The sequence below is a fragment of the Dermacentor albipictus genome, chromosome 3 (assembly GCF_038994185.2).
Source record: "Dermacentor albipictus isolate Rhodes 1998 colony chromosome 3, USDA_Dalb.pri_finalv2, whole genome shotgun sequence".
NCBI classification, from domain to species: Eukaryota; Metazoa; Arthropoda; class Arachnida; order Ixodida; family Ixodidae; genus Dermacentor; species Dermacentor albipictus.
The window spans coordinates 142916752-142944274 of NC_091823.1; the positions used below are offsets into that span (position 1 = coordinate 142916752).

At 45.1% G+C, this 27523-nt stretch overlaps 1 protein-coding gene across 3 annotated transcripts in view; it reads right to left on the reverse strand.

Moving 5' to 3' along the window:
- LOC135905366 (kunitz-type serine protease inhibitor bitisilin-3-like) overlaps nucleotides 1–26038 on the reverse strand; it is a 39158-nt gene extending 13120 nt beyond the window's left edge. The window contains exons 1-6 of one of the 3 annotated variants that reach the window (XM_065436395.2): nucleotides 25961–26037; nucleotides 25860–25875; nucleotides 21483–21559; nucleotides 17548–17652; nucleotides 15539–15565; nucleotides 2348–2548 (exon numbers count right to left, since the gene is read on the reverse strand). In XM_065436395.2, the coding sequence (XP_065292467.1) occupies nucleotides 2348–2548; nucleotides 15539–15565; nucleotides 17548–17652; nucleotides 21483–21559; nucleotides 25860–25875; nucleotides 25961–25973 (439 nt within the window). In that variant the 5' untranslated portion in view covers nucleotides 25974–26037. Of the gene's footprint in view, nucleotides 1–2347; nucleotides 2549–15538; nucleotides 15566–17547; nucleotides 17653–21482; nucleotides 21560–25859; nucleotides 25876–25960 lie in introns of all 3 variants that reach the window. The other 2 variants (XM_065436393.2, XM_065436394.2) reach the window with 2 other exon arrangements.
- Between the last annotated feature and the right edge of the window lie 1485 nt (nucleotides 26039–27523).

The window sequence follows — 27523 nt, forward strand, 5'->3', positions numbered from 1 at the left end:
ATGGCGCTGATGCACGGCACGATGGCACACGTGGTGCTATTAGGCCAATAGCGACGCGGCGTCGGCCTCGGACAGAGCACGCGAGGAGGAGGCGGCATTCTTCAAAGCGTGGCACTGATTTACGAAGTTTAAGGGGTTTTAGCACTCCGCGTTGCTGGAGGCCCTCTAAGGCTGCGCGCGTGAGCTGCGCATGCGCCATCTGTGGGAGAGCACGACAACAGCGGCGCCGGCGCTTACGGCGTGGATGCACCTCAAGCGTCTGTGTAAGTGATCTCGCCATGCTAAATCCCGATAGAAAAGCCACAATGAAATTGTTTTGTAGTGTTTCGCCGTAGTGGCCCTGCGTTGATGTACGTGGGCAATTTAGGAGTGCAAACATAGGAAGCTGCGACTTCGAACTATGTGTTGGACATGTGGAGGTGGTGGAAAAGACGGCTGAGCGTTTAAGGAAATATTCTGTGCGCGTGCTTTAACAACTTTTTTCCCTGTGTTGTCAGAATTACATAACCTTTATTTTAACGTATTCTATATTTTTTTCACTTACAGCGGTGGCAGCACTGCAGGTCTTCACGTACGTCTCAGAGGCATTTGAAATATTCCCCAGGACGCTATGCTGTCGTTGGAGTCTGATCACTGTCGAACGTAAGTAGCTGGCCGAATTGGAGAGCAAAGCGCAAATCAGACAAGGGAAGAAATGTTGTTGTTGCAGTAAATATTTGGCTGGTTGCTACTAAGTGAATATTTAAAGCACGGCATTTCTGCACTGAACATGAAGTAGGCATGTATCTGGACCTTACAGTTAAGTATCGTAAGCCCATTTGCTTTTTCTCATGCTGTACACATTGTTTCGACGATGTTAGACCACCAACACGTTTCTTTTTTTTTTGTTGGGTGTGCTGTATCTAAGCAAAAGAATCACACTAAACTTGAAATGTGGAGATTCGCAGATGGTTTTTATAACCCTCTTAAGCTATAAGAATATTATAAATGCTTAGCTTTAAGAGAAACAGCTGTGAAAATTTTGCAGCAATGTTATCGTGTTGCTTCAGTAAAATTGCAAAAAATACAGAATAGAATGATACGAACTTTACAGGAAGTGTCTCAGTAGGTTTGATGAAAACACCTAATAAACATTGCCCAAAATAGAGAGAGAAATACAAGATGGCAAAGGCCGACAGGTTAACCATACGCCAGTACGGTTTGCTATGCTGAACTGGGGGAGTGGAGGATAAAGATGGGAAAAGAGAGAGAGCAGAGTTCCGCGGACATTTGGAGGTGCGCATCGAGTCTACAAACGGTCGCGAAGACCTGTCGACTTGAGACACTACGATGGTGCTTTCGTGGTTTCTGTGCCGTTAAAGTCCATGGTGATGGTGCAAGAATCATCATTTCCGAACATGGCCTGTACTCCAACCCGTTTAATGATGTCCGGAGACGTTCACGCTCCACGTCGTGCCGAGGACAGCAACACAAAAGTGTTCAATAATTTCTCTTGTTCTACAAGGTCGCACATGGAAAACATAGGCCAGATTACATGATAACTGTTGGGCTTTCCCTGTGGCCTGTAAAGAAAGTAAAACAATGATCTTGGCATACAGTGCCGCGCAGTATTTAATAACGTAACTGAGGCTATTTTAGTGAACAGTGCACCGTACCACTTCGCAACCACTGACGCCCATTTTCAACTATATCTTGGTTTGTTTTTTCTGAGCATAAGCGAAAGTTCGGCTGAAGAATATAAATATACTTGATTTGACTGGGGCCCCTGTAGTGTTACCGCAGCGCTATGTTTAAAGCCAAGTGAACGAGCGTAGGGCGAAAGAGCAGCCAGAACAAAGTTTTCGTACATCAGTGCAAACACACTTTGTAGTAGTTTCCCCCGAATAACATCGACATAGAAAGTCCGCAGCTACCAGCATTCGTCGTTTTTTTGTTTCATTTTTGGCTGACTTTCAATTAAGATTAAAGTCGTTTGGAAAGCTTTATCGAGGACAAGTTGAGGTCGTTACCTGCCGTGTTCTTACTCCTATTACTCCCCGACTGCAAAGGTAAAAAAACGGCCAATGGCGCATGGACAGGTATGGCGCCCACTAGCCTTGCACGCTTAATTCTCACGTGAGATGTAGCCGACTAGAGCGACAGCCAGAATTTCTCGCCTGCCTTTTGTGTATTTTATTCGACGATCTGGTGAAAAATGAAGGCGGTAGAAAGCTGGGCCTAATTCAACCGCGCAACAGGTAACGGTGCGAGTGCTGCGATTCATGTGCCGTCTTCTTGTCCATCTTCTCGCCGGCTTCTTCATTCTTGAAAGGCGTAATTTTTTGCAGGGATCACAGCTGACACTCACCGTACTTCCCGGATGGGTCCGCGACGCAGCGCTTCCGACACTCGGTGGCGCTGGTGAAGCGGTTCTTTCCCCCGAGGCAGCCGGGATCGAGTTGCCAGCGCACCAAGCAGACGTGCTTGTCGGGGTCGTGGTGAAAGAAGTACCGGTCCGTCTCGTTGTCGCAGGATGTCAGCTCGAGTGCCCCCTTGCATATAGGGGCATCTGTATCAAATGTATCAGTATTACGCTGAAGCTTTGCCGCACGTCGGGATGATCGGTAATGCCTTTTTATATCCAATTTACCGAGTAAAAGAAACATAATGAAAAACAACACCAAGCACAAATTAACACTGAAATGCTTCAAAGGCAACAACAGGGATAGGTGCCACAAGCGTATACCTGCGGATGTACACCGCTTGTCTAAATGGCTCAGCAGAAGAAAGGAGCTTGAAAGCAAATGTATGTTGAATCCTCTGCAATGGCATATTTCTTTTAAATGCAGCTCTTTGTATATTTAGTTAGCTCTCCTCGGCTTTCTGGAAATGAAGTGTAAGCAGGTGTTCGCTTTCGCGCTAAAACCTTAATGTTTATTATAAATTTCATGCGCTGTAATTCAAAAGGAGCCCGCCAATACATACACTTTTTGGCTCCATACCACTGGTAAATGATCTATGCGATTATTAATATTATTATTATTTTTTTTATTTACACACGGCTGATGTTCGCCTCGATGTCAGTGAGGGAAACTTAAGGATGTTGTGGATGTCGCGAAGTCACATTACAGCAGACAAGACAGTGATGCGGATTACAAAGGGGTTCACTATTTATTAAAGGGCCCCTGAAACGGTTCGGACAAATTTTCTAGGCGCATAGGGTACAGCTTAAGTAGAACATTCGCACCACAATTTAAGTGAAGCGTTACGTATTAATGGAGTTACAAGCGATTAGAAGTTACCCTCCTCCCTAGCCATGCCTTTCCTCCTCAACTCGCTCGCCGAGCGAGCGGCGCTAAGCTCCGCCTTCACTGGTCCTGCGTCACGATGCGACGTCACATCGTCCACTTCCGGTTGTTGGAGCACGCCTCCTCCCGCGCGAGACCTCTCCGCTGGCCGCTTGGCCGTCGACCGAGAGCCATCGAAGCAGCGTGCGTTGCGAGCATTCTGTCGTAGCGCCGAAGGTGGCCGGTATTCCGGTAACCACAGGCAAGCTGGTCATTTCGGCAAATGACTGGAGGCATAAACTCAAGCTGATGAAGGAACTTCAGAGTAGACGTACGTGAGCAGCCTGATCGGTCTGCACTGTCCAGACACTTGTTGGCGCAGCGCTTAACCAGTCAAACGAAGCGCTAATATTGCCCTAACCAAGTGTAAAACATTTTAAACATTTATAAGAACAACGTGTTGATGATTACACTCCTGCGAAAAATACACACCAGCAGCAAAGAAGAATGCACTTCGTTGCTGCTACTGTGTATGGTTGAGCTGTGTGCCACCAGATGGCTGCACCGTGCAGACCATTCACATTTACCTTTCTGCTCATCTCATGGCTCATCCCGGCGCAGTCAAGCGGCCAGACCCTGTCCCCTTGCGCTTGTGTTTGCCCTAATACCGGACTTGCGAAATGCTACTGCGTTAGTAATCTTCCGCTGTAAAGTGACGGCCACAAACGCGCAAATCCTGGCGCCTATCGGATAGCCGCAGTCCGATGCGCAGCAGCCAGTTCGCTCGTATGCTGCCTTGCAGAGAGACACGATTTCGCAACTTCACATCTTTCCAGTCGCTACGTCTGCAGCCCACAACGCAACAAGGGTGATTCATCGTGCTCACGAAAAGACTGATCGACACTGACGGCGGAGCTCTCGTCAAAGACTGCGCACGTTGTAACACAAGCAGACGACACTTGCTGTACGCCGGAAGTGCTCAAGTGTACTAAAAAACTATTATTGTATATTCTCTTTAAGTTATTTTCTTTTTACAAAAACAAAGTAACTAACATTCCAACTATTACGAGCATCATTTGTTCACCATAAAGTTGGAAAAATTATCGACCACGCGCCCTGACCAGCCAATCAAATAGCTCGCCCATGTGACGTCATATGGGTTATTTGCATCATATGGGTAGGGGCGGCTTAAAATTCCGCCGAGCAGTGCGCTGCGATCGACAGCGATGTGCATTTTTAAAACCTTATAATAAATTACACGCTTTACGCAGAGCACTTAGATGTGTCAATTAATGATCAGAAGGACCTACTCTAACGACTCAGTACGTTTGTAGAAAATCGCCAAAATCGTTTCAGGGTCCCTTTAAGACAGAATAGGCAAGCGAAGAATGGAAAATATTTATTTACACGGACACCAAACTACGAGTCGGAAGTTAGAATTTCGGTCTTCTTTCTCTTAGACGAATCTCCACCGAATCCCCCTCCTACGGCCCTGCACGTATCTAAAGGCATTCCCAACACCCTCCTCGTCCCATAGTTCGTCCAATCACACTGCGGTGCGCGCAGTGTGCACACAACGGGCCTCCAGGGTGACACTATCGGGATTTTCAATACGTCAAGGCCGTTGCCACAAATGCTTTGCAGTGCATCGAGTCTCTCGCCTCACAAACTCGCATGACACACTCCCCCGAAGAAAACACTTCCATGCCCCGTTGGGGCATCTGGTCCGATAGCGGAATGTCTCGGCATGGTGCTGTTCAGCGGCGAGGGGTTGACACCAGGGTTGACTCCAACTCTGGTGTAATCAAATTATGTGCGCGACGCCAGTATTAGTGCGCATTCGAGAAATTACGCGAGCACCGAGGAGGCGAAAGAAAAACTTTTCTTTACCCGTGCTGGCGAAAACCAGCGATTACGCAGGAAGGTTCATTGGGCAATCCTTAGTTGTTTTTCTGAGCACAGGTCTGCCCCATAAGGTGTTAGTTTCAAGATTTGTAGTTTTCCATAATGTCTTCATGAGCTTCCCTACAACGGGACAATATGAAAGAGCCAGCACCCACACCAATCGGGACGACACCATGAAACTCAACAACGCCATCGTTCATTGACCGGTTGTCGGCAACTTGCGGCTTCAGAACCACGAATGCCATCTTCGCACGTGGGCTGGCTTGAAGTCAAGCTGCACTAAAGTAGGTGTGCGACCTGCCGTGCGCAAGCTTCGCGCAGAACAACACCATTGTTCTAGCTACATGTTCACCAGCTACATAAAGGTCATCTTCGACCTCTGTAGACGCGTTAACTCGACGTTCACGCGGGCGGACAAGGTACGCCAGACCATGAAAGAGATTGTACGGGATGTCCTTCATATACTTGTCTGGAACTCTGTCAGTTTTGCTGAGGCCATCTAGCTTTGTCAAAGCTTTGACGAGCTCCGCAGTCAGCATCTTTATACGCCACTCCCATCTGTGTCAAAGCCCAATCGGGCATCGCGTCCGCTCCTGACTTTGGGTCCTTCACTAGCCCGAAAAAAAAAAGAGTTCGTCCGCATGGAGGTCTGTCGGCACCTTGCCACTTTCCTCTTCCGGGCAGCTGCCACCCTCTTTGCATTGTATTGTATTGTATTGGGTTTTATGGCGCATAAGCAACTCAGGCTATCATGCGCCAAAAACATGGTATAATTTATTTCAAAAATTGGGTATCCTCAGCGAAAGTCCTTGTGCGGACAAGGACTCTGGGGAGCCCAACCAGTTAAATGGAGACCTCAGCCTTCTTCTCAGGACTGAGAATATGGGTGAGGTGCATCATAAGATGCGTGAAAAAACTTGCTAAGAGTTTTTAGAATTAGTAGTTCTGTGATATATTATATTTCGTTTAGGATCGCTGCGTCTTTCAAAAAACTAAAAACAGATGAAGTTCCTACGGGTTATCTCCTAAAAGTAGACTGGGATGGAAGTGACTGCGGACATTGTAAAATACAGTCAAATAGTTTTTTCTTAGCGGTTCGAGTTGTGTGCACGAGAATAAATTGTGATTTACAGTGAGTTCATCTCTACATTTCTCACATAAGGGTTCGTCTTGTTTTGTCAGTAGATTCCACACCTTCGTCAGGTGATACAGGAGCAAGCTTGCGAAGCTCTGTCTTGTCCCCGCGAGCCTCCGCCGACACGGAGGTAAATGCGCACCCATCCTGTGTGCCACACGCCTATGCCGGGAATACTGCACGGCCATCACCTCAGATTTTCTTGCTGTTCGCGACAGTTTCACCTCAACGTCGAGCTCCCCGCTTCATTCAGCCAAGGTGCCCACCTGCCAGAGGACAATGGCGCAATCCCGAAAACCAACTAATCTGTTTCGCATGCGGTTTACATGTCCACGTCGCATGATGCTGCCGTCGTAGCGTGACGTCCTATTGGCAAAGTTTTCAGCCTAATCTGCGTGTTTCACCGTACCTATTGTCCTATGCAGCCCTGGACCTTGGCCATAGATCCCCGTACTCAGACCGCCAACCCCCTGCTGACCGCCGCTCGATTTCGTAGAATGCTTCACCGTCATTCTATGCTCCAGCCAGAAAACTCATCACCGCTGTTACCGAGGCACCAACTGCGTGGTCCATGAAAAGACCAAGGCCCCTGTTCTCTACGATTAATGTGACCGTGGTACACGTGAACGCCGATGCTGCTCTCGCTGTTGTCTACTCTGGTACAGCAGTTTCTGTCATTGCAGCCAAGCGTTGCCGCTTCCTACAAAACGTTAGGGCACAATTGTCGAAAGTTTCAGTACACACTGCCTCCGCAGACTGTATCACGCCTGCAGGCACGTGCAGTGCCAGTGTTTTCATTGTTCTACTGTACGTCGTTTAGTTTTAGGTGTTGTGTTTTAATCCCACGGCCTTATTATAGGTTGGGACTTCCTATCCCCTAAACCGCCAACATCAGTTGTTTCTGTGCTGTAGCGGAATTTGCTGCACTTTGCGATACCCCATTTCTTGATGCTGAGAAAGGTGGTCATAAAGTATTCATTGAGGAAGTAATATCAATTAAACAGCACTCATCTGCCCTTTCCACGCAGTCCTGCAACACTTACTCATACAAGCGCACTTTTCACGTTTTTGCCATGTTAAATAGCCGCAAATGTTCCCCTTGGCCCTTGGCCCTCCTAGAAGTTCGCAATGGCGTCACCCGACTATTCGTCTGCAACCAGTTGAAATATCTCTTCACAGTGCTTTCTGGTGAGTGCGTTAGCCACGACGAAAGTGTTGACACTTCTACCACCATCGACATGCCAACATGGTTCATCTCTACTGAAAGTCGCGCCACCAAGTGAACGCCCGCCCTTTAGTGGCCGTGCTGAGAACCAGCCGATCCAGGTTCAGCCGCAGGTTCTCACATTGCCTCGTATTCTCAACGTTGCCTCGTATTTCTCAAATCCTACGCGATGCCACCACGCACAAGCCCGAAAAGCATATGAAAACGAATGTGTAGAAAGAATTTTGCTGTGCTCTATTATGGGCGTGCCATGGCTGTGTAAAGAGAGCACTTCGTGATTTCATCGTTTCTTGAAAGAAGCAGACAATGCGCAATGGAGAGTGACATCGATAAGAAACTTACGCATTGGGAAAAAATAAAAGGCCTGCGCGGCACATGCAGCAGCCGCAGCGTAAGCTGGAGGATTGCTCTATAGTAGCTACATTTTCGGCAGGAGGCACTAGAGGGACTTCGCGACGAAGTATCTTCGCGCTCGTTCCCTAGAACCATCTGAACTGCCCAACCAGCATCGGCGGTGAGCTGCGGCTTGTACTTCTCTCTGCACAGCGGTATGCTGTGCCCGACTTTGCTTGTTTGCAGCCACGCGCGTGGCTCTACGATTGGCTTCTTTTGTACATTGAAAGGAGGCGCCATAAGGAGGCGCCACCAGAGTAAACAAAGGCAACGATATTAGGTGGCACTCATGTCACATCCCTTGGCCCGTGGTACGATACGACGCTGTTGATGAAGATTTACTGGCGTCCCACTTGAAAGGGGCGGTGACAAATAGTCACCTCTCTGCATTAGTTAAGTGGTACAGTTAGATGCACATGCAACTGCTACAAGCAACTGCGAACCTCGGGACACCTGGTGGAATACAACGCTAATTCAATCCAAGGTTTGCATGTATCAACGCTACGCGGTGCGTATATCACATTGTGTGACAAATGGCATGATACAATGCTAATCAGGATTTTATTGTCGTTCCCTATGAAGCAGGATAGTGAGGAAGAACCACCCAGCCTGCCTGATTTAATCAGGTATGCTATACATGCCTTTCATTCTAGCATTTTTAATACATCTGCTTAATCTTGTTTTTCTTCTTCAAGCCTTCTCTATCCACCTTGTACCACTACCTGTTCAAATGCAATATGGCATGCCACCTGGTGCAATAACACGCGACTACAATACAACGTGTGCATGTGTCGAAGCTACGCGGCGCGCATGTCGTATCGCGTGTCCAGAACTAGTAACACGATGCAATACTGAAGAAGTAGCAGAAGATGATGGTCATTTATTAGCATCCCCTTTCAAACAGGGCGGTGAAAGGCATTCACCTAGCCTGCTTGATTTAATCAAGTGTACATGTTTTTCGTTAAAGCAACTATATATATCTCCATAACCTTCTTTCTCTTCCTCAAGACTTTTCCATCTACCCTGTACCGCTACCTATACAACTGCTACATGGGTACCACCTGGTGCAATAATATGCAGCTGTAATACAAATGACGCACGCACAGACGCTACGCGGCGCACTTCTCACATCGCAGGAAAAGTGGCACGATACGGTGCTAATGATGCAACTGCTACATGGTGCGCCACCTCGTCTAATAATATGCTAATGAAACGCAAATGGTGCGCGCATCGACGATAAGCGGCACGCATGTCACATCACGTGTCTCCTCGCGCGCTAGGACGCATTTATAGGGCATGTTTCTGCTGCAAGCTAGCAAGCGCTGGCGTGGCTCAGTGGTAGAGCAGCTGACTCACGCGCAGCAGGCCCAGGTTTGACCCCGGTGGGATTTTTTTTTCTCGTTCTCGGCGATAACTGCAACAGGCACCAGCGGCGGCGGTGGGCTACATTGACAACCTAAAACGGCGACTGGAATGAGCCAATCACAGTTGACGCTGTAAAAGGTGTCTGACACTATGGTGGCTTGTTCGAAACACGTCACTCTGGAGCATTTATTTATTCTCGGCAAGTAGATAATTGCTTTGTTTTTATATATTTTAAGTATGTCGCTATTATTTAAAATCCTGGAGTGTATCTTGTTTAGGCAGGCGCTTTAACAAGTTGATGATGTACGCTTAAGCTCCATTTGGCGTATATAGTTTAGTTTTTATCCCTGCGTTAGAGCCAGTAATGGCTTAAGTAGCAGGAATAGCCTCGATAACGTACTTTTGTCCTCAGGTACCAGCAGCAGGAACTATAACTACCTCGGAAGGTCTGAAGTTGATCATGACACATATCATGGTTTAATTTACTGGTGTAAGTAAAGGGTGCTGTTTTCTCATTCAGCGCTGTGAGTTATTAGTTTATTTTCTCGCAAGAAATTTAGAAGCAATTGAAACAAGCGCTCGTTCCAAATTTGGAGCATTCGGCGTGGCCACACGGGCCGCTAGTTTGCCAATTTTGGTAGCAAAAAAATTTGCTAACAAAGCCAACTTTCATTACAACTCCTTAGATTCGTTTCTAAGCCACGCAGTTACACTAATACAATACAAGCGACATTGCTCAAAGGAAAACCATCGATAAATTTCGGAAGCATATTAGAAGAAACACAACGTGGTCCGATTCGATGCAATTTACTTTTCACGTTTCACCGGGGTTCGAGAATTCCTTCGGGCGGCGGTTGTCTGCTGTGTTCCCAAGCATGAACCCTTCCTGAAACACTGCATACTGCGAACATGGACAAGTGCCAGAGATCAGACGCAGACTACCTTATCACACGAATCAGCTATACGGAGCAAAAGATGCGACCCGACTCTCAAAAGGAACTCTCATTTGTTTTTATCCGAAGCCACACTGAAGTTTATAGCCTCGTTCTAGCCGTGCACAATATCCCTATTTACCTGCTGAAAGCACGACAAACGTTAATGCCTATATATTACCGGATGTTGATGTACTGCAACGCGACTCATAGTCTGGAGTTGCCCATGAACATTGAAAACAGTCAATATCTTACATTTAGCAGTGGAGAAACCCCGCTAACAAGTCATTGCACCTTTCGGACACAGATTAAGAATAAACTCTTTCCTTTTTTTTTACCTCCGGCTAGCTTGAAAGGCTCTTTGTCTATAAAAAACACCATACTGATGCAACTAGTTAGGCACGCCAGACGTTTGCAAGCACAGGTAAAAAACTTCCGCCGTTTCGTCACTGAAAATTTTAGACCAATCAAATTAAGGTATTAGGCAACAAGAACCCCTTCGGTTTCGACGAAACACCTTGATTCTACGCCACAAGCAGGAAACTTGAACACAGCACAAGCGAAAGAACCGCCGTGAACCTGGATGTCGTAGCCATATCTATTTGTAGTGTTGTAAGCCTAAGTAACGGATTCTGGAGTTGCCAATAGACGCGCTGGCATGCAGTCGTGTCCGAAGGCTTGTTCCTTTTGCCTTTCGTTTATTATTCCTTTTTCCTTTCTTTATTTTTTGGCTAAGCGCTTCTTCAGTGCATATTTACTTGTTTGATTTCAGTAAAACTTCCGTTGATAGTCAGCGCTGCGTCCATCGTCCTAGCCTTCGTAATAGAATGTTTTCATGCTACTTTCCTTTAAATGGAATATCAACTCGCCTTCCAAACTATCCATCTGCTTTATTCGTGTGCAATTTCAGTGTCAACTACTTTAACAGTGTAATTACAACATATCTTTTACGCACCACCGCCGCGGTAATTTCACGAGCATTGGTTTAGCGTATAGGAATGGCGGGAGCGAGTTTACCGCACTCAAAGTAGCAGCTTAATAACGACATGAAGCCGACTAACAATAAAACGAAAAGTTTAGCATGAAGCTCTACCTCACGTGCACCTATATGCGCGAGAACGGTGACGTCGGATTGCTCAGCAACCACTACATTGAATTTCATGAGTGTTGTTGCAGTTAAAGAACTCTAAAATCTACTAACTGAAAGCAGGACTCTTTTTTTTCAGGTCAGCAGTTTTTTACAAGAATCGGTAAATATCTCAATCCTATTTCTCATGTTGAAACAGTAAGTTAAACCCTTTTTTTTTTAGCCTTGCAGTAAAGTACGATATTCAAATTTCCCAAACCACCCCTACTGGGGCTTCTAAAGCCGAAAAACTATGAAACAAGCAACATTCTTGAGAAAGACCTCATCAAAAGTTTCGTTAACACTATGGTGATTTCACGTAGGCTGCTATCCCATATACAAGTATTCGTCTACTTGAGATGCTTTAGCAGGCGGAGCAGTTTATGGAATGTATGTTACATCGAGATCTGCTAGAGTTGCAGGAGTTCGTGATTTGGAAACTTTGGCAATTTTTATTGCGATAGTACACTCCAGGCACATTCTCGCCGTCTCCGTCGCCGTGATGTTCCTTAACAATTCCAAGTGCGATAACATCGCCGCCGCACGTCGCATGCTGTGGGTCTGAGTGAGAGCCTACGAGGGTGAGACGAGAAGGCTCGTGGCTTGACCTAGTGCGCGCTAAAGAGCAGGAAGCGTCCCATGTTCCATCGCTCGCAAGGCAGCCGGAAAGGAGGAAGGGGGGGGAGCGCTCTACCCTGGCTGCAGCTGCGTATGGCGCAGCTGAGCGCGGCCACGTGGGCCCTACTTTAAAGAAATCTGCGGTGGGTTCAGAGCATAGGTAGCCGAGTGCCAATGACGTCGTGTGCGCCGTGTTCTCGCCGCCTAGTTCGCGTTGAAACGAAAGGCAGCACGAAAGGAGATTCGCTCGCTGCTGTTTCTGCTCCAGAACGGGAAGTTGGGCCAGTTGGTTAGGATTCATGGTAAGGTTTGTAACAGCGCACCCAAGACAACGACTACAGTGTCGTCATTTTATTCCTTCTGTTGTCCTTGTCTTGGGTGCGCTATTACGAACCTTACCATGCTGTTTCTGCGTTTCCTTAGACCAGCTTTTTCACAGCGTGTGTCCACGATCATCTTATAACATGTGCTTATGAGCGCGTATTCGCTCGCCACACCATGCATCGTGATTATATTGCGCTTAGTGTTACACTGACGACCTGAAGTGGAACCCACCGTGGTTGCTCAGTGGCTATTGTGTTGGGCTGCTGAGCACGAGGTCGCGGGATCGAATCCCGGCCACGGCGGCCGCATTTCGATGGGGGCGAAATGCGGAAACAAACGTGTGCTTAGATTGGGGTGCACGTTAAAGAACCCCAGTTGGTCGAAATTTTCGGAGTCCTCCACCACGGCGTGCCTCATAATCAGAAAGTGGTTTTGACACGTAAAACCCCATAATTCATTTTTTTTTTAATTTAGGTGAAAGACAGGACGTGGACGTACGTGCGTTGCGCTACGTACGTCCACGTCCTGTCCTTTACTTAAAATCATCAGTGTAACACTAAGCGCAAGATAATCGTGAACGTTCACCAACTAGCCCCCTTCATTGCTTTACACCATGCTTGTTAATTTAGTTAGCGAATGTTTACAAGCTTATAGTGCCCATAAAACTATTATCCTTACTTCGTAGAACTGTCTAATAATTTGCTATCGCAATCAATGCGTCGCCTTCGGGGCGAAACTGCTACTCTTTTAAGTGTGGCAAGCTTCGGCACTTTTTATGAATGTATTGAGGGCCTAAGCAAAGATTGTGCGTCCCAGAGTGAGTAGAAATCCGCTTTCTTTCTTTAACACATCTGCAGAAAACGCAGTTAGAAAAAAATATATAGGGGACGGCCGAAATTTGGACCACTTGGGGTACTTTACCGTGCACCTAAATCTAAGTACACTGCCGTTTTCGCATTTCGCCTCAATCGAAATGCGGCCACCGCAGCTGGAATTCGATCTCGCGACGTCGTGCTTAGCAGCCCAACACCACAGCCACAAATCAACCAAGGCGGGTATAGAATTCAGCGTTCCTGCGTTTCACTTGACTTGTAATATAGGGATCCGAATGGTACCAAAGGTAAGGCTTCCTTTTATTCTGAAACTTTAAACACGTGATTTTTCATAATTCAACTAGGCACCAGCACATAGCACAGGCAGTACTCTGGCGACTAAGCTGCGGCGATGGCTGTTTCTTCGTCTATACACGCGGTACTTTTTGTAAATTTATTCCAAATTTCTCTCGAACGCATTCTAGAGCAAAATAAATGTCGTAACAAAGGGACTTCCTTGATTTCGCATTTGTCACGGATACATATACTTTAGAACGCTTCGATGTAACCATTACGGAAGTATTTATGAAATATAGGGAATCTTTTTTAATTGAAAGTCAGACGAAAAGGAAAAGGTAAGAGGGAAAGAGAAATAATAGAGGCTTACTACATTATAAAGGAAGGAGATAAATGTGTAAGTGCTGCTTTTCTTGCCTTGCCGGGAAAAGAAATAGCTTTTTCGGATGAATGATTATGATGTTGCTGATCTGCAGATGGTTTTGCGACTGGTGTACACGTGCCTATGCTGAAGATGGTATAACATGGCTGGAGAATTTCAAGTAAACTTCCAGTTGGCAGTCAGCGCTTGTGTGTGGTATTTGTTTCCTCGTGTCCCTGTTTTATTCGCGCTGTTCAACCTCAGGTCTAGATAAGGACTCGTGCACGAAATGTCATGCGATGAGCTTAGAGCCGGCTCTAGACGTGGTAGAAGGCGACATTGCCGATTTGCGCAGCGTCATAAATTCCACCCAATTTCACCTAAAAAAATGGCTGTGGCTTAGATAAGGTTAAGCCCAGGACATACTAGCCTTTATTTTAGTTGTTGAACCACTGTTTAGCCTGGTGAACTGCTGTTGCTTGGCTATACTTGGTTCGGCTAGACGAAGAAACAACTCATGCAGGCGAGCGCACGAGCTGAGACCCGGCTTTGTAGCAACGCGGCCGCAAGCGAGCGCACGAGTTGAGCCTCCGCTTTTGCAGCTGTTATGACGTCATATGGTAGCTACGCGGCCGCGCGCGGCGCAGCAAGGAAGAGCGTGGTTGTGCGGCTAGTATGCTTCGCATAAAAACCGAAACATTGCCCCTGAGGAGCGTAACTGTCACGCGTCTTGAAGACGCCCGCGAGGGGCGTGACTGTTTGCGGCTTACGGTCGGGCAAATAGAAAGCAAGGGTCTGCATGAAGCTATGGCATCATATGATCTCATGAGAACACTATACAAAACGAGACTGCTCATATATTAACAATAATACTTTGTTTCGGACCAGCTTGTTTATACGTGAATTTTAAACATGCTGCGCAAGTTGTACAAGAGAAGTAAAAAAAAAGACAACACGACTGAGCGCAGATTACGCACAACTTCATTTCATGAAATGACCGATAGAAATTGTATAAAAAACAACCTAATCAGATGCGCCACCCGGACGCGCACAACCTGGACGATGAAATGGCCACCACAAACACGGAGTGTGCAGACTATCTTTCAGTGACAAAAAAAAATGTAGTACAGCAGAAAAAAAGCTATGCTCAAGGCGTTTTTAAAAGGCCTTGAACCTCTTTTTTGGATTTTACTGCGTACTCTGTTGTCTTTGTTAATATTTTTTTTTTCGGTTTTGCTGTTGATATCTCTCAAAAAGCCTTGAGGATGAGCTTTTTTTCTGCCGTATTTTAGCTCGTGGAATATCGTGTGCACAATCCTTATCTGTGGTGGTAATTTGATTGTCCAGGTTTTGCGCATATGGGTTGTCCCAGTGGCGTGCGTGATTAGGTTACCTCTATAAGCTTCCTAGATGTCGTTTCATGAACTAAGGTTGGGAGTCTGTGCTGTGTCCTGTCCTCCATTTCTTTCTTTTCTTGCGCAACTTGCGCAGCCCATTTATAGTTCATGTTAGATTCTTGCATATTAGTGAGGTAGCAGCTGACGCTTTACGATTTACACACGAGAGGAAGACCATAAATTGGGATTCTACAGTACACTTATTGCAGTGTACGTTAACATCATACGAAAAGCTCGCTGTTACCAAGACGCTTCTCTCTCTAGCAGTGAACGTGGGAATCATCATATGGTGCTTGCGTGCGCCCTCCTGTGCTGTACTTGTAAGTTTATGCGGCCTACAGAAATATGTCGCCCAGTCACCCACACTTTCCGTGGTGCTTACCAGCGGCCGTGCCATTGATCCGCAGACCTAGAGAGAGGAAAAAGAAATTGAAAGCTGTATTTAGAATCTTTAATGCTAGAGCATTACTAGGTACCTTTCGCGACCCCGCCCTAACCAGAAAGCCGTGGCAGAACAACGGTACACAAATTACGTTACCTTCCTTTATCTAAACAGTGCGTTTTCTACCGCAACACATGCATGACGTGGCGCACTATGTGAAAGTTAACAGAGGTGACATAATTTGCCTCACGGAAACACGGATGAGCCCGAATGACAAGAGACATATTACGTGATACCCGTTCGTGTGCGTCGGTCAGCGAACCGACATGCAGTGGTGCTGCAGGCGTCGCCTTCTAAACGGCAAGCCAGGAGATCATGTACGACCCGTCGAGCTCGGAGACTGTTTCGGTGACAAAAGAAAAAAATGTTCTCCGCATAGTTTGTCGAAACGGGACTCGTGGTTGCCCGTGCGTATGAGTGGCGCCAAATCACTCTCTAACGAATGCGGACGTGTTCGTGTGCACTAATCGGCCTTCGGCTCTACGCTGCGGCAGGTCGATGCTCGTAATAGGAGGCTTTAGTCAGGACGCATGTTCAACGCAGCATCGCTAAACGCAGCATCATTTCGCGGCAACACTAAACTCAAGGACATAACTCAGCGACAAGTAGTGCTCTCGCATTTGCACGCTACAAGAATTGCTTAGGTGTGGCCATAGATATTTCTTTGTCATGAGTGTTAACGATCCTGTGTTTTCACCATATTTTACTGGATGCAAGTGACGTGCCAGTCAGAGCTCGTTATCATTAAACGAACACAGGGCTGGTGGCATAATGCAGCGATTCCTTATACTAGATTATATTGCCGTCTTATAGCCCCCAGCCCACAGCCGGCTGATCCTGCTGATATCGTGGGTGGGGCATCGCTTTGAACACTTACCTAGCGCGAAAAGGACAATAATTCGAGCATAATCCTTCGATTGTCCCAGTCCAAAACAAACCAGAAAAAAAGCCCTTGTAGTACGTGTCAGAACCACAATCTCATTTTGAGGCACGCCGCAGTACGAAACTTCCGGATTGCACCTAAAGCTAACTAGACTGGCATTTTTGAGCTTCTCCCCCATCGAAATGCGGCCGCCGTGGTCGCGAGATCGGCTACGTGACCTCGCCCTGAGCCAGCGCCGGGGCAAGGTCCTGTCAGGGTAAGGTCAACGCCACAGCCACTGAGCTAGCGTGGTGGGTCCAGAAGGGAAAATGTTGCTGTAGAACGCAACGAGTGCAACAGATAGCCACCTTGTGTGCAATGTGGGAAAAAAAGATAGGATATTGTATGGTTTTCAGCAGTTCTTCATCCACTCAATGTTGCATTGCGGCATACAGCAGTTGACTAACACACTGTAAAGAAACAGAAGTGCTCAGATTTGCGCATGTATCGCTAAAGTTGGGTTGGAAATACAAGCTGCATATATTGAACAGTAAAGCAGTTCCTAGGGGCGTGGACTAATACCAGGAAACATACGCTCATGCGCGAGCATCGGTGTGCGTTTTATTCTGACAGGTGAACGTTAGCGCGCACGATGCTGTGTGCACTTGAGATCCGTTTAATATGGTGCTTCGGAAAGTACTATAGCGTAGAACATTTCAAATTTAGCACGCGATCGGTTCAGTACATTTTCTCTCCGTTGACGTTTGGTGGGGGAACCCATCATTGGTCTCACGCATTTGTTGTACGACGTGTTCTTGACGTGACTTATTGCTCAAGCTTTAACTTCCGAAAAAAAAAGGCACACGCTCCACTAGGTTGGGGCGCTTAAAACTATACCGTTATAGTGCCTGCTGGGATGGACGTTTGCGCGCGCATTTCTAACCCTTAAATAAAACTAAGTAGACAAGAAAAGCCTAGATTATCGCACATAGTTACATCATTTCTTTTTGATCTATAGGCATCGACACCTTCCTTGCGTATACGCAGTGGCATCAGGCTGCACATTTCTCTGCACGCACGCACTTACTGGGCCTGACGAAGTGCAAGACAACGCCGGCGAGCACGACCAACATGGCGGTCAGCAGGAAACAGGTGCCCATGCACAGGAAGCACGGGTTTCGACCGCCTTCCCCTGCAGCAGAGCGAAATGCACAATGATAGAAAATGATTGCATGCGCACTAGGTGCCTACAGAATAAATTAGTCCGACGCAATCCTAAACTCGTCCTCCATACGTTCCACTGAGTTTGTATGTGCAAAAGTGTGTTATTTATTATGTGGAAGCTAAAATTAGGTTTAGTGGTTCTACGTATCAAAACCACGATGTCATTCTGAGGCACGCCATAGCGAGCGCCTCCACAATTATTTTTACCAGCTGTGGTTCATTAACGTTTACCAATACGTAAGCACAACGAGCGTTGTCTCAATTCACCGCTGTAGAGATGTGACACTATGGCCGTGATTGAACCAGCGACCTCGGCAGCGCGAAGCCATCCCAACATTCCTACCCTTTCTCCCCAACCATACCCCCTTGCTTAAGTGCTCAGCCATGTTTCCTACAGGGCAGCACCAGCTGGCAGCTCCTTCCCCACCGTGAAAACCGCCCACAGTGCACGCCTGCAGGCTTGCAAACTCCGCTTAGTCCGATAGGGCGCGAGGCATACCGAGCTGCCGTCTACCGCCAGCGCTCAAGGGACGTGTTAAGCCGGATCGCGTGCGGAACGTCAGCTCTGGCGGCGCCGGACGCACAACGTGTTGCAATGTAAGGGCACGCAGTTTTGGCCATTTGCTGCGATTACGTTTACCCGATAGAGTATTTTGTTTTGATAGATCTGTTTTTCTTGCCCATTTTATAAACCTTCCTGCGTGTACAGTCTGCATGACATCTATGCCCTGCTGTAATGGACAGATGCGCTTGCTTTTGTGTAACCTGCAGCAATCGCTAAAACTTGGTGGCGCGCTTTCAGAGCAAACATATACGTTTACGCAAGATCACGCGACACGACACTCGACCAAGAGGCATGCAGATTCGGCAGAGAATGCATACTTGAAATTAGCGCGGAAATTTACGGGAACATACGCACACACAAAATACACAAAACGAGCGGTCTGGTACCTGCGCAGAGCTGGTCTATATGACCTGCTTTTAGTACTGTCCCTTGTCTTTCGTGCTACATTGAAGTATAAACACCATTCATTGCAAGTACTGTAGCTTTTGTGCCCCAGGGGAAGAACTCACGCCACCGTTTACGCGGGAAGCAGTGCGCGCGGTATCTTAACGTGTCGTGTAAATTGCTAGCGCTTAGATGGCTTGAACACAAAGGATTGTCCTTCGTACAATGTTTAACCTCTCTTTGTGGGTACGGCTTCTCTTTAACCACATCGGCATACATCCGTTAATCTGTTGGTTCAGTCGAGACATCGTATTTGCCCATTTACTGTCCACGCTAACTGGTTCATATCAGCTTGACTCTGTGATGTAAGCATCTATCGTCTTCCTATTTGACCCATAGGCACGACCTAATTAGTACTAAAATGTTCAAAAACGACTTTTGTCAGACGTAGAGAGTCTCAAATTCGGTTAAATTTCGGCGTGAGTGTCAAATATTTCCACAGCATGAGAGTCTCAATTATTTCTGATGGATAGGCAGCGGACAACGGCGGGAAATGACGTGCCTAAATTGTTTAGCACTGAATGACACAGAGTAGGGGCGTCAATTTGTAGGTGTTGTTTTACAGCGGAGCAATGTATGGCTTGCCGATTCGTCCGTCTGTCTGTCAGTCGGCAGTGCGCCGAAAACTCCCCCGGTGCAACGCCATGCGTATGCGCACAAGAAAAAGAAAAAGAAATAGAGGCGCTTGTTTAGCCAACACCACCTAGACCAAACAAGACCTGTTTACTCAGGTCCATGACGTCACGCTACCTGGCCCGAAATTTCCATTGACAAGACTGGCATGATGAAAGCAGTGACGTCACCGTTGTCTATACTCGGGATCATCTCCATTAGCTTTTATGGCCGTCAGGCCAGGGAACATGACGTGATGAATTGGAGTGAAAAGGCCTTGTGTTGTCTAGGTGGTGTTGGATTAGCTGCCCCAGAAGTGACGTCGTTATTCTCCGTCGCAGCCGAGCGCGCGCGCAGCAGTTTCTCTCCGGCTCCGGAATGGGTAGGCCACGCGTCATACGCACTCCTGAGGAGCAGGCAGCTTTCGATGAGCAACGCCGCGTGCAGAATTGGGAACGAACTCTTCTACGCTGCACCGAAGCTGCAGCACGGGAACAAGAACAGACTCGTGCAGCCGAACGCAAGCAGCAACTGCGTACCTGGGAACCGCCAGCCTAACAAGCAGTCGTTTAATGAACCGTCGGGATTAACCCAGTGATAAGAACCGGGGCTGCACGTTTGAGCTTCGCCGGTTAACCATCTGTACAAAGCGCTTGAGCGGTGATTTCTTCCATATCGCCACACGACGTGGTAGCCCAGTGGCTACGGCATTGCGCTGCTAAGCTCGAGGTCGCTGATTAGACACCGCTAGCTGCGGCCGCATTTCGATAGGGACAAAATGGGACAACGCTCGCGTATACTTAAATTTAAGTGCACTCTAAAGAGTCCCAGGTGGTCAAAATCAATCCGGAGCCCTCCATTACATCGTGCCTCATAATCATTTTGGTTTTGGCACGTAAAACGCCATAATGTAATTTTTAGTGTATTGAACGTCAAGAAACAAAAAAAGTATATATCTTAAAGCTGTGATGGCTGCATATGGGTCATATTTGTGCGCATTTCACTAGAAACTGGCTAATATATTCATGAGGTGTTGGTACTCCACCATCGTTAGCATTCCTGACTAGATTACAGTAGACCACGTTGTAGGGCTAGTTGGTTCATAGCTTTCAAAAGATGAAGCGCCAGCAGAGACAGCACACCAATGAAGAAACAACATTGGCAGGACAAGGCGCCTGTCCTTTCAATGTTGTTTCTTCATTGGTGTGGTGTCTCTGTCGGCGCTTCTTCTTTTGAAAGCTTACTAAATTCTCCGTAAAAAAGAAACGTAACGCATGCGAACAGCCTTTCCCCCCCTTATTCACAATACCAAAACCTGCCAGTGTGGACTGCATGTCTTTCGCAAAAAGTTACGTTAGGACACCGCGCCGAGGAATTGCTAGAATAACACGTCCACAACGACAAATGAGAACGTTCGCCAGATGTAATTAGTACAGCACAGTGCGTTTTCACACCAAATAACCGAACGCAAACCGAAACAAGCGTGTCTCGCTAACTTAGTGGGGACACCACAAGCCTCTGGGGTGGGGTTCCATTGCGACGTTTTCGCATCTAATACGATAGTCGGTGGTTGTCGACAGTCAGGAACAAAGTTCTTCGACAAAGATATGAACGCTCGCCTCCTAAACTGCACGAAAAGACGGCTAACTGCAAGCCGTTGCGGCGCTACTGAAACGAGGCGAAGTGGTGTCACGTGATCCAACTTTCGACATAAGAACGACAGCAGCGTCAGCGCTTCCATTAGCAGCCCTTGCGCCCAATAATTTTCTTCCTCTCTTTCAAAATACCCACTGCTCTCGTGCAGTTGAGTTGAAGAAACTCGAGCATGAGTTAAAATACACCAACACGAAATACAGAAAATATAAGAAATATACACGAAATGCACGGAACATGCGTAACTGCATCAAAGTTAAATTGGGCATTATTTTTATATAATATTATGACAAAATACTCCGCTCCATTATGGGCTCGACACGCGTGAATGACGCTTCATATTTCGGCATCTTTTGAGACAGTGTTTCACTTGTTTCTCTAATATTATCCGGCAATACCTAAGACGCTGCCTATTTCGGCACCTTTTCACACAGTGTTTCACTTGTTTCTCTAAAATTATCCGGCAATACCTGAAACAGTAGTTTACCCCTAATTGCACAGATTGCTGCTGGCGTAGTGCTCACCGTTGGTTCCGCTGTCGCTTTGACGGCGACGCTTCTTCGGCGAGGCGCGAGAGGGCTGAGCGACGTTAGGGGACTTTCTGAAATGACCATGAGGTGGGCGTGGCACTGAGTAATTCGCGCGCTAAACTACAGCCTTCAATACAATACAGCAACAATACAGCCTTCACGCTAACCTGGTTAGTCGATAATGTCACGTAGTGAAGATGCAGAAAACTGTCCTCCATTATGGTGTCCTTCATAAACCAACGTGCTGTTTGGGGACGCTAATCTCTCCAACAAATTTCTTTTGCTATATCCGTCTAATAATCGATGAGGCGGTCTAAACCATTTTTTATTCATAGAAAAAATGTCATTACGTGTTCCAGTATAGAGGACTCGTGTTGAAAATATTCACAGGCGAAGCTATAACCTAATACAAGGTCCGCGATAAAACTGCCGTATAAACGAGCACAAGGAAGCCAAACAAGGCGCTAGCGTTAGGTGTTCGCGATGCTTTTTTTGTGTGTTATTCGTTCCTGTATACGTTTGCTCTGCGGCGTATACTTGTCCATCACGCATTTAGCGGTCTCAAACTGTTTGCAAAATTAGTTATTTCTTAAAGTTATAACCGTAGCGGTAACACAATGGACAAAAGAAAGGTGTCCGCAACACAATCGTGTTTAGTGCAAGTTAAAAAGAACCCCAGGTGATCGAAATTAATTCGGAGTCCCCTACTACGGCGTGCCTCATAATCAGAACGCGGTTTTGGTACGTAAAACCCTAGGATTTAATTAATTAATTTAACACAAGTGTGCGCAAGGACACCGATGCCCTATCACCTTTCATGTGCATGTCTTGTTAATGTCATACGCTTATTGCTTTGACTATGAATAGACTAGCCCAAGAGTATGCTCTGTTAACGCGTACTAATGACTGTTCGAACAACGAAGTTTCTGTATTAAATCTAATATAAATAGTAGGGCGTATAAGCATCGTTCAATAAAAAATATTTTAGTACATTTTCTTCTTACTTCCAAAGTTGAAGATTACGTATGCATAGCAGGTGTAGTCGAAGAAATGCAAATGATAATCGCAGGCCTTATCACACTGGATGCCACTCCATACTTTTATAAGCGGGTGGCATTCATGCATTTTATGAATTAAAGGAGCAAGAGCGAAAATTTATTTAGAAGTGTTTGCACCTTGGGCGGTTGTATCTACGACAAGAAAGAAATGCAGGGACTACGCCCCACTATAAAGCACGCCAATAGTTCGAGTTTTTATGAAGATAGTGAAGTTAAACTGACTGTGGACATCATTAAAAATCAGCTAACTTGCCAACCTTAAATACCATTCCTGTGACCTAAACATGACACAGTAATAAAGTAAAATGTCAATCAATCAATCAATATTTATTTTTGACAAAAGAAATACAAGATGGGTATAAGTACAACATTTGGAGGTCCCGAAGTAACAACTGTCGGGGGGACCTCCTAACAAAACATGAAAAGGGGATAGTAGGATCGAGGCAAACAGTGAGTCATGTGATATATTATACAGTTTCTACATTGGAAATAAACGATAAGATAGAAAAAAAATCTGTTAACCATATCACAGGTATATTCACAGAGTTAAGAAGAAAAAATAATTGAAGAAATCTTAAAAATAACATGCAACAATTAAAACGAGGATAAATGGCACGTAAAGCTAACAACGAGGAGATGTATCATTTAAGGCAAAATTGAGTAACTCGGTAATTGAAAAGTACATTGCGTAATGGTAAAGTGAACAACATACTAATTAATTCTAGGTTTGTTAAATTATGCTACGCGTCAGATAAAGTGTTCATGAAATGCTCCTTCGTTCTACGTTTGAATGATAATAATGTAGATGTCTTCATGTCAGATGGTATAGAATTCCAAACAGAAACGCCTGAAAACGCGACGGTAAATTTCCCATAGTTAGTTCTTGCTTTTGGAAGAAGAAGATTGAGTTGAGCTGAAAATCTTGTGTTGTTATAATTGATGAGGCTAGAGCGACTAAAACCTGGAATATTAAACTGGGTATTTATAAGACGAAACATAAGTAGCGAGAGCTTATGATTGAATAACATGCGCAAAGGTAAAACATTTAGGGAACGGAATATTGGAGCAGAGGGAGATGTATGCGATTGGAATGCAATTAATCGTAATGCCTGCTTTTGCAAAACTTCTAACTGATGAAGATGTGTGGTATATGTATTACCCCAAGATGACAGGCAGTATGAGAGATGACTGTGTATATACGCGTAATATAAAGACATGAGAATGGTTTGCTGGAAAAAAGAGCGAGTTTTTATTATGATGTGAATACCAAATGAGATTTTTTGAATAAGTGATTGAATATGACACTGGAACTTTAGGTTTTCATCTAGTACTACACCAAGAAATTTAGTAGACGTGGATCTTGCAAATACATTATTATTTAGAGACACTACAATAGAATCAATGTGCAAAGATTTTGAAGAATGGAATACCATAAATGTTGTCTTAGATGGGTTAATGGTTAGCTTGTTTTTTACACACCATGAATGAACATTCGTTAGGTCAGCGTTAAGTTTATCCTGCAATGCAAATGTTCTTGCAAAAATGCAAAAATGCAAATGCAAAATCCTTTTGGATTCATCAAAAGAACTAATCTATCTGCCGACAAACCATTAAGTACACCCGATTTGATGGCTCCATAAGCTCAACAAGAAATTGCATTAAAGAACTGTACAATAAGGCAGTTAGCTTTCCGAAGTCCCCTGCTAGTTAAACGTAGTTCTTCGGCAGTTCATGGATGGAGAAGCTAAGACTAAAGGCGCAATGTGTGAAAAACTTCATAACGCCTTCGACTGCAGGTTAACGAGCAGTCATGCAGTGTTCCCGAAAGTACACTAAATCAACACATAATTATAAACGGCATACACAAGTAAGGTTCAAATTACAGTTTGCGTTTATCTATATAAAAGAATTTTCACAGATAACACTCTCGAGAGCCCTATTTCAAAAGAATTTTTCCTACATAGAAAGAAACGAGCATTTTTCCTCACATCATAAGAACAAATATTAGAAATACACATAACGAGCATCGAATAAAATCTCAAAACCGAAGCAATGCCTGAATTAGGTCAAACTAAAACACTACCCTTATAACATTTCTCTAACTACGTAGTTGTGTTTCTTGCACCGTTTACCACAATTTCGTAAAAAGCAAGAGCGCTTGATGCGAGCACCTAGGAAGTTAAAGCATTCAGACAGCATAAAGCGAAGAAAAATGTGCACAATGCATAATTCTGACAGTTACTGAGTATTCCCCGTACGATCCACTAAATGCGCGCCATAGAATTCCCAGGATTGATTCGCATGGGTGATCTTACAGAATCAGCTTGGTGATTGCAATGAACGCTTCGGTTGTGCAGGGCCAGTGAATAAAAGCAGTGTTACCTTGCTTTATCAATGAATTGACGCCGTTGACTGCAGTAGCTACATGCATGATAACCATTCTCATGACGTCACTGACAGTGTAAAAATAAAAAGCAACAGTGGTGCAGATTGCCTAACCAAGGTGCAGGGCAGATTAAATAGCGTCTTTTTGTTGAAACGAATAAAAACAGAAATTAACAGTAAGATATGTCAGCATTGTTTATGAGGGAAACGTCGGAATATAAGAACTGCAAAAAGCAAACCACAATGTCAGTTCCAAGAAGTCGAGTAAACACTTGGTATAATTTCGCCTGGTTATACCCCGTCCTTAAAATTACGAATATTATTTGCTGTTCCCTGATCATTAGCCTATAAACGTTCAAAAGCCCATAATTACAACGTATATTCCAAAATATAGCTTTGCGTGTAACCCAGCCAAGAACAATTCTAAGTGGACAAATAACTACTTCTCAATATGGCTCAGTAAGCTATGCTCCCGCTCAGTTAGAATGCCTTTAGAAGAAGTATCATTAGGAATCATTTTAAACAGCGCATTCATGAGTCACCAAGTCTATCGGCTGAATCTCTAAGTAGCCTAAACAAAGGATATACGCTTACAGGCATTGACTTGGTGCCATGAGGCCCAATAACACTTAGCACTAGCAAAATATTGTGTTGAATTCAAGTAGACAAACAGAGTCAATTGGATTCGTATCCGAAATTTCGAAAATGTGCACTTGCTAAATATACTTGCTGCGAATTCGAAACGGGTATTATACACAAGAAACATGGTGCATTGCCTGCCTTATCCTTCTTAATGCTATAACCAGTCTAAGCCATTTATTTACAGCAGATAACGCAATGTCAAACATGCTCCTGATAACTTAGGTTGCGACCCAGCACCTTCTCCGCGCAATGAACTTTGTTCGAGACGATAAGCACCAATACTTACTCCCGCTCACTGGGACCTGCAGATAAAAAGAAGAGGTGAACTGCTAGTCGGCACCAGTTTGTGAAATGGAAATTCGGTCATGTGACGGGCGTTTGCCTCACCTTGGCCTGACATTTTTCGCTGTCCTTCACACTGCCACCCGTTCCACCGATGTGATGATGGTGATGATGAAGGCTCAGGTAATGGCACAAACCCACTGAGGAGGATAGGCCACGAATCAGATGGTAATATGACTGAATAAATAAAATAAAATAAATTGGTTATTAAATAAATAACACGAAAAACAGAAAGGAAGACAAATAATCCAAGATGTAAAATAAACTATGAATACATGAGATGAAGTATAAATCAATACTATACTAAGCCTTGCGTTGATATGAATGTTAAAAAAAAGGATATACTTAAACTTGAGTAAGGTAAATTATGAATAATAATAGTAAGATTTGAACTGTGAATTTGTGCTTTTACTTTTTGAATTTTCTAAACTGCAGTAAAAATAAATATATTCTTGAAACTAAGAACTTTTAACAAGGCATTCTTCTTGTGCCACATAGGTAATTATAAATGGCTAGGCAAACGTTCCTGTGGCTATATCCCAATACTGTTGCTCCCAATACTGTTACTGATGCGCCTGTGTCCAAAACCACAGGTTTGCCTACTCTTCGGCCTCCTCTTCTTCTCAGAACGATGAGAATGAGCGGTTACGTTTGTGAAAAAAAGAAGCATTTCTTTTTTTTTAACAATAACGAAAAGACCCACCAATCTCCCTACTTTTTCAAGAATATGGTACATTTTGTCAACCATATATTATTTTTCATCATGTGCGTCCCAGAAAGCAACAATTCATTTCGGACTTAATTTTCCTCTTTTATTATCGATGTTTGCGGCAAGCTCTACAGCGTGGCTACGTAACAGGGCTTCTGAGACTGCCAAGGCATCGGCTTGTTATGGCTTCATGATGTCAACTGGATGTCTAAGCTCGTACTGGTTGAGAGATTGCAAATAATTTCAGTGGTAATTCCCCACATTTGAGAATTGTAGTTCTTAAATAAGAATGTGTGCCCTCAAGATGCTGCTTGATTGTTTATTAAAAAACTTTTGTACTAATAAACTTCGCATTCCGATTTCAAGTGCAAGTAACTTGCGCCTCGGAGTAATCCCGCTCATGGGGTAAAATTGTGCAATGCAACCTAGGTAATTCGTTAAATTCTGATAAAGTTTACAAATAAGGCTGGTAGGCTAAGGAGCTCATTTAAGATTATGTCACTTCTATCAGTGGTGCGTAGCAATCCAGCAATATATTTACGGCGGGAATTATTTCTTTTAGCCTACATTTAACAAGGATCTCCAACTCCTCGTATCGGAGGTACTACTTGTCTTGAACGACAAGTTGATCAGCTACACGGTAGTACAACAAGCAAGGTTGCATGTACGCTTTGACATGTTGTCATCTCACACGTAAGGCTCATGCAGTACCAGAAATAAGCAGGATCCTTTGTTATTGCATAACTAGTAACTCCTCTATTGTTAATTTCGCGTAAATTAGTGAGACCGTGATATACGTGGGTCGCTAAAACAGATAAGATAATCGGAAGGAATAAGCTTTTAAGCAATTTACAATGTTCAAAAAGTGAATAATGATATACTGCGCTAAAAATTGAAGT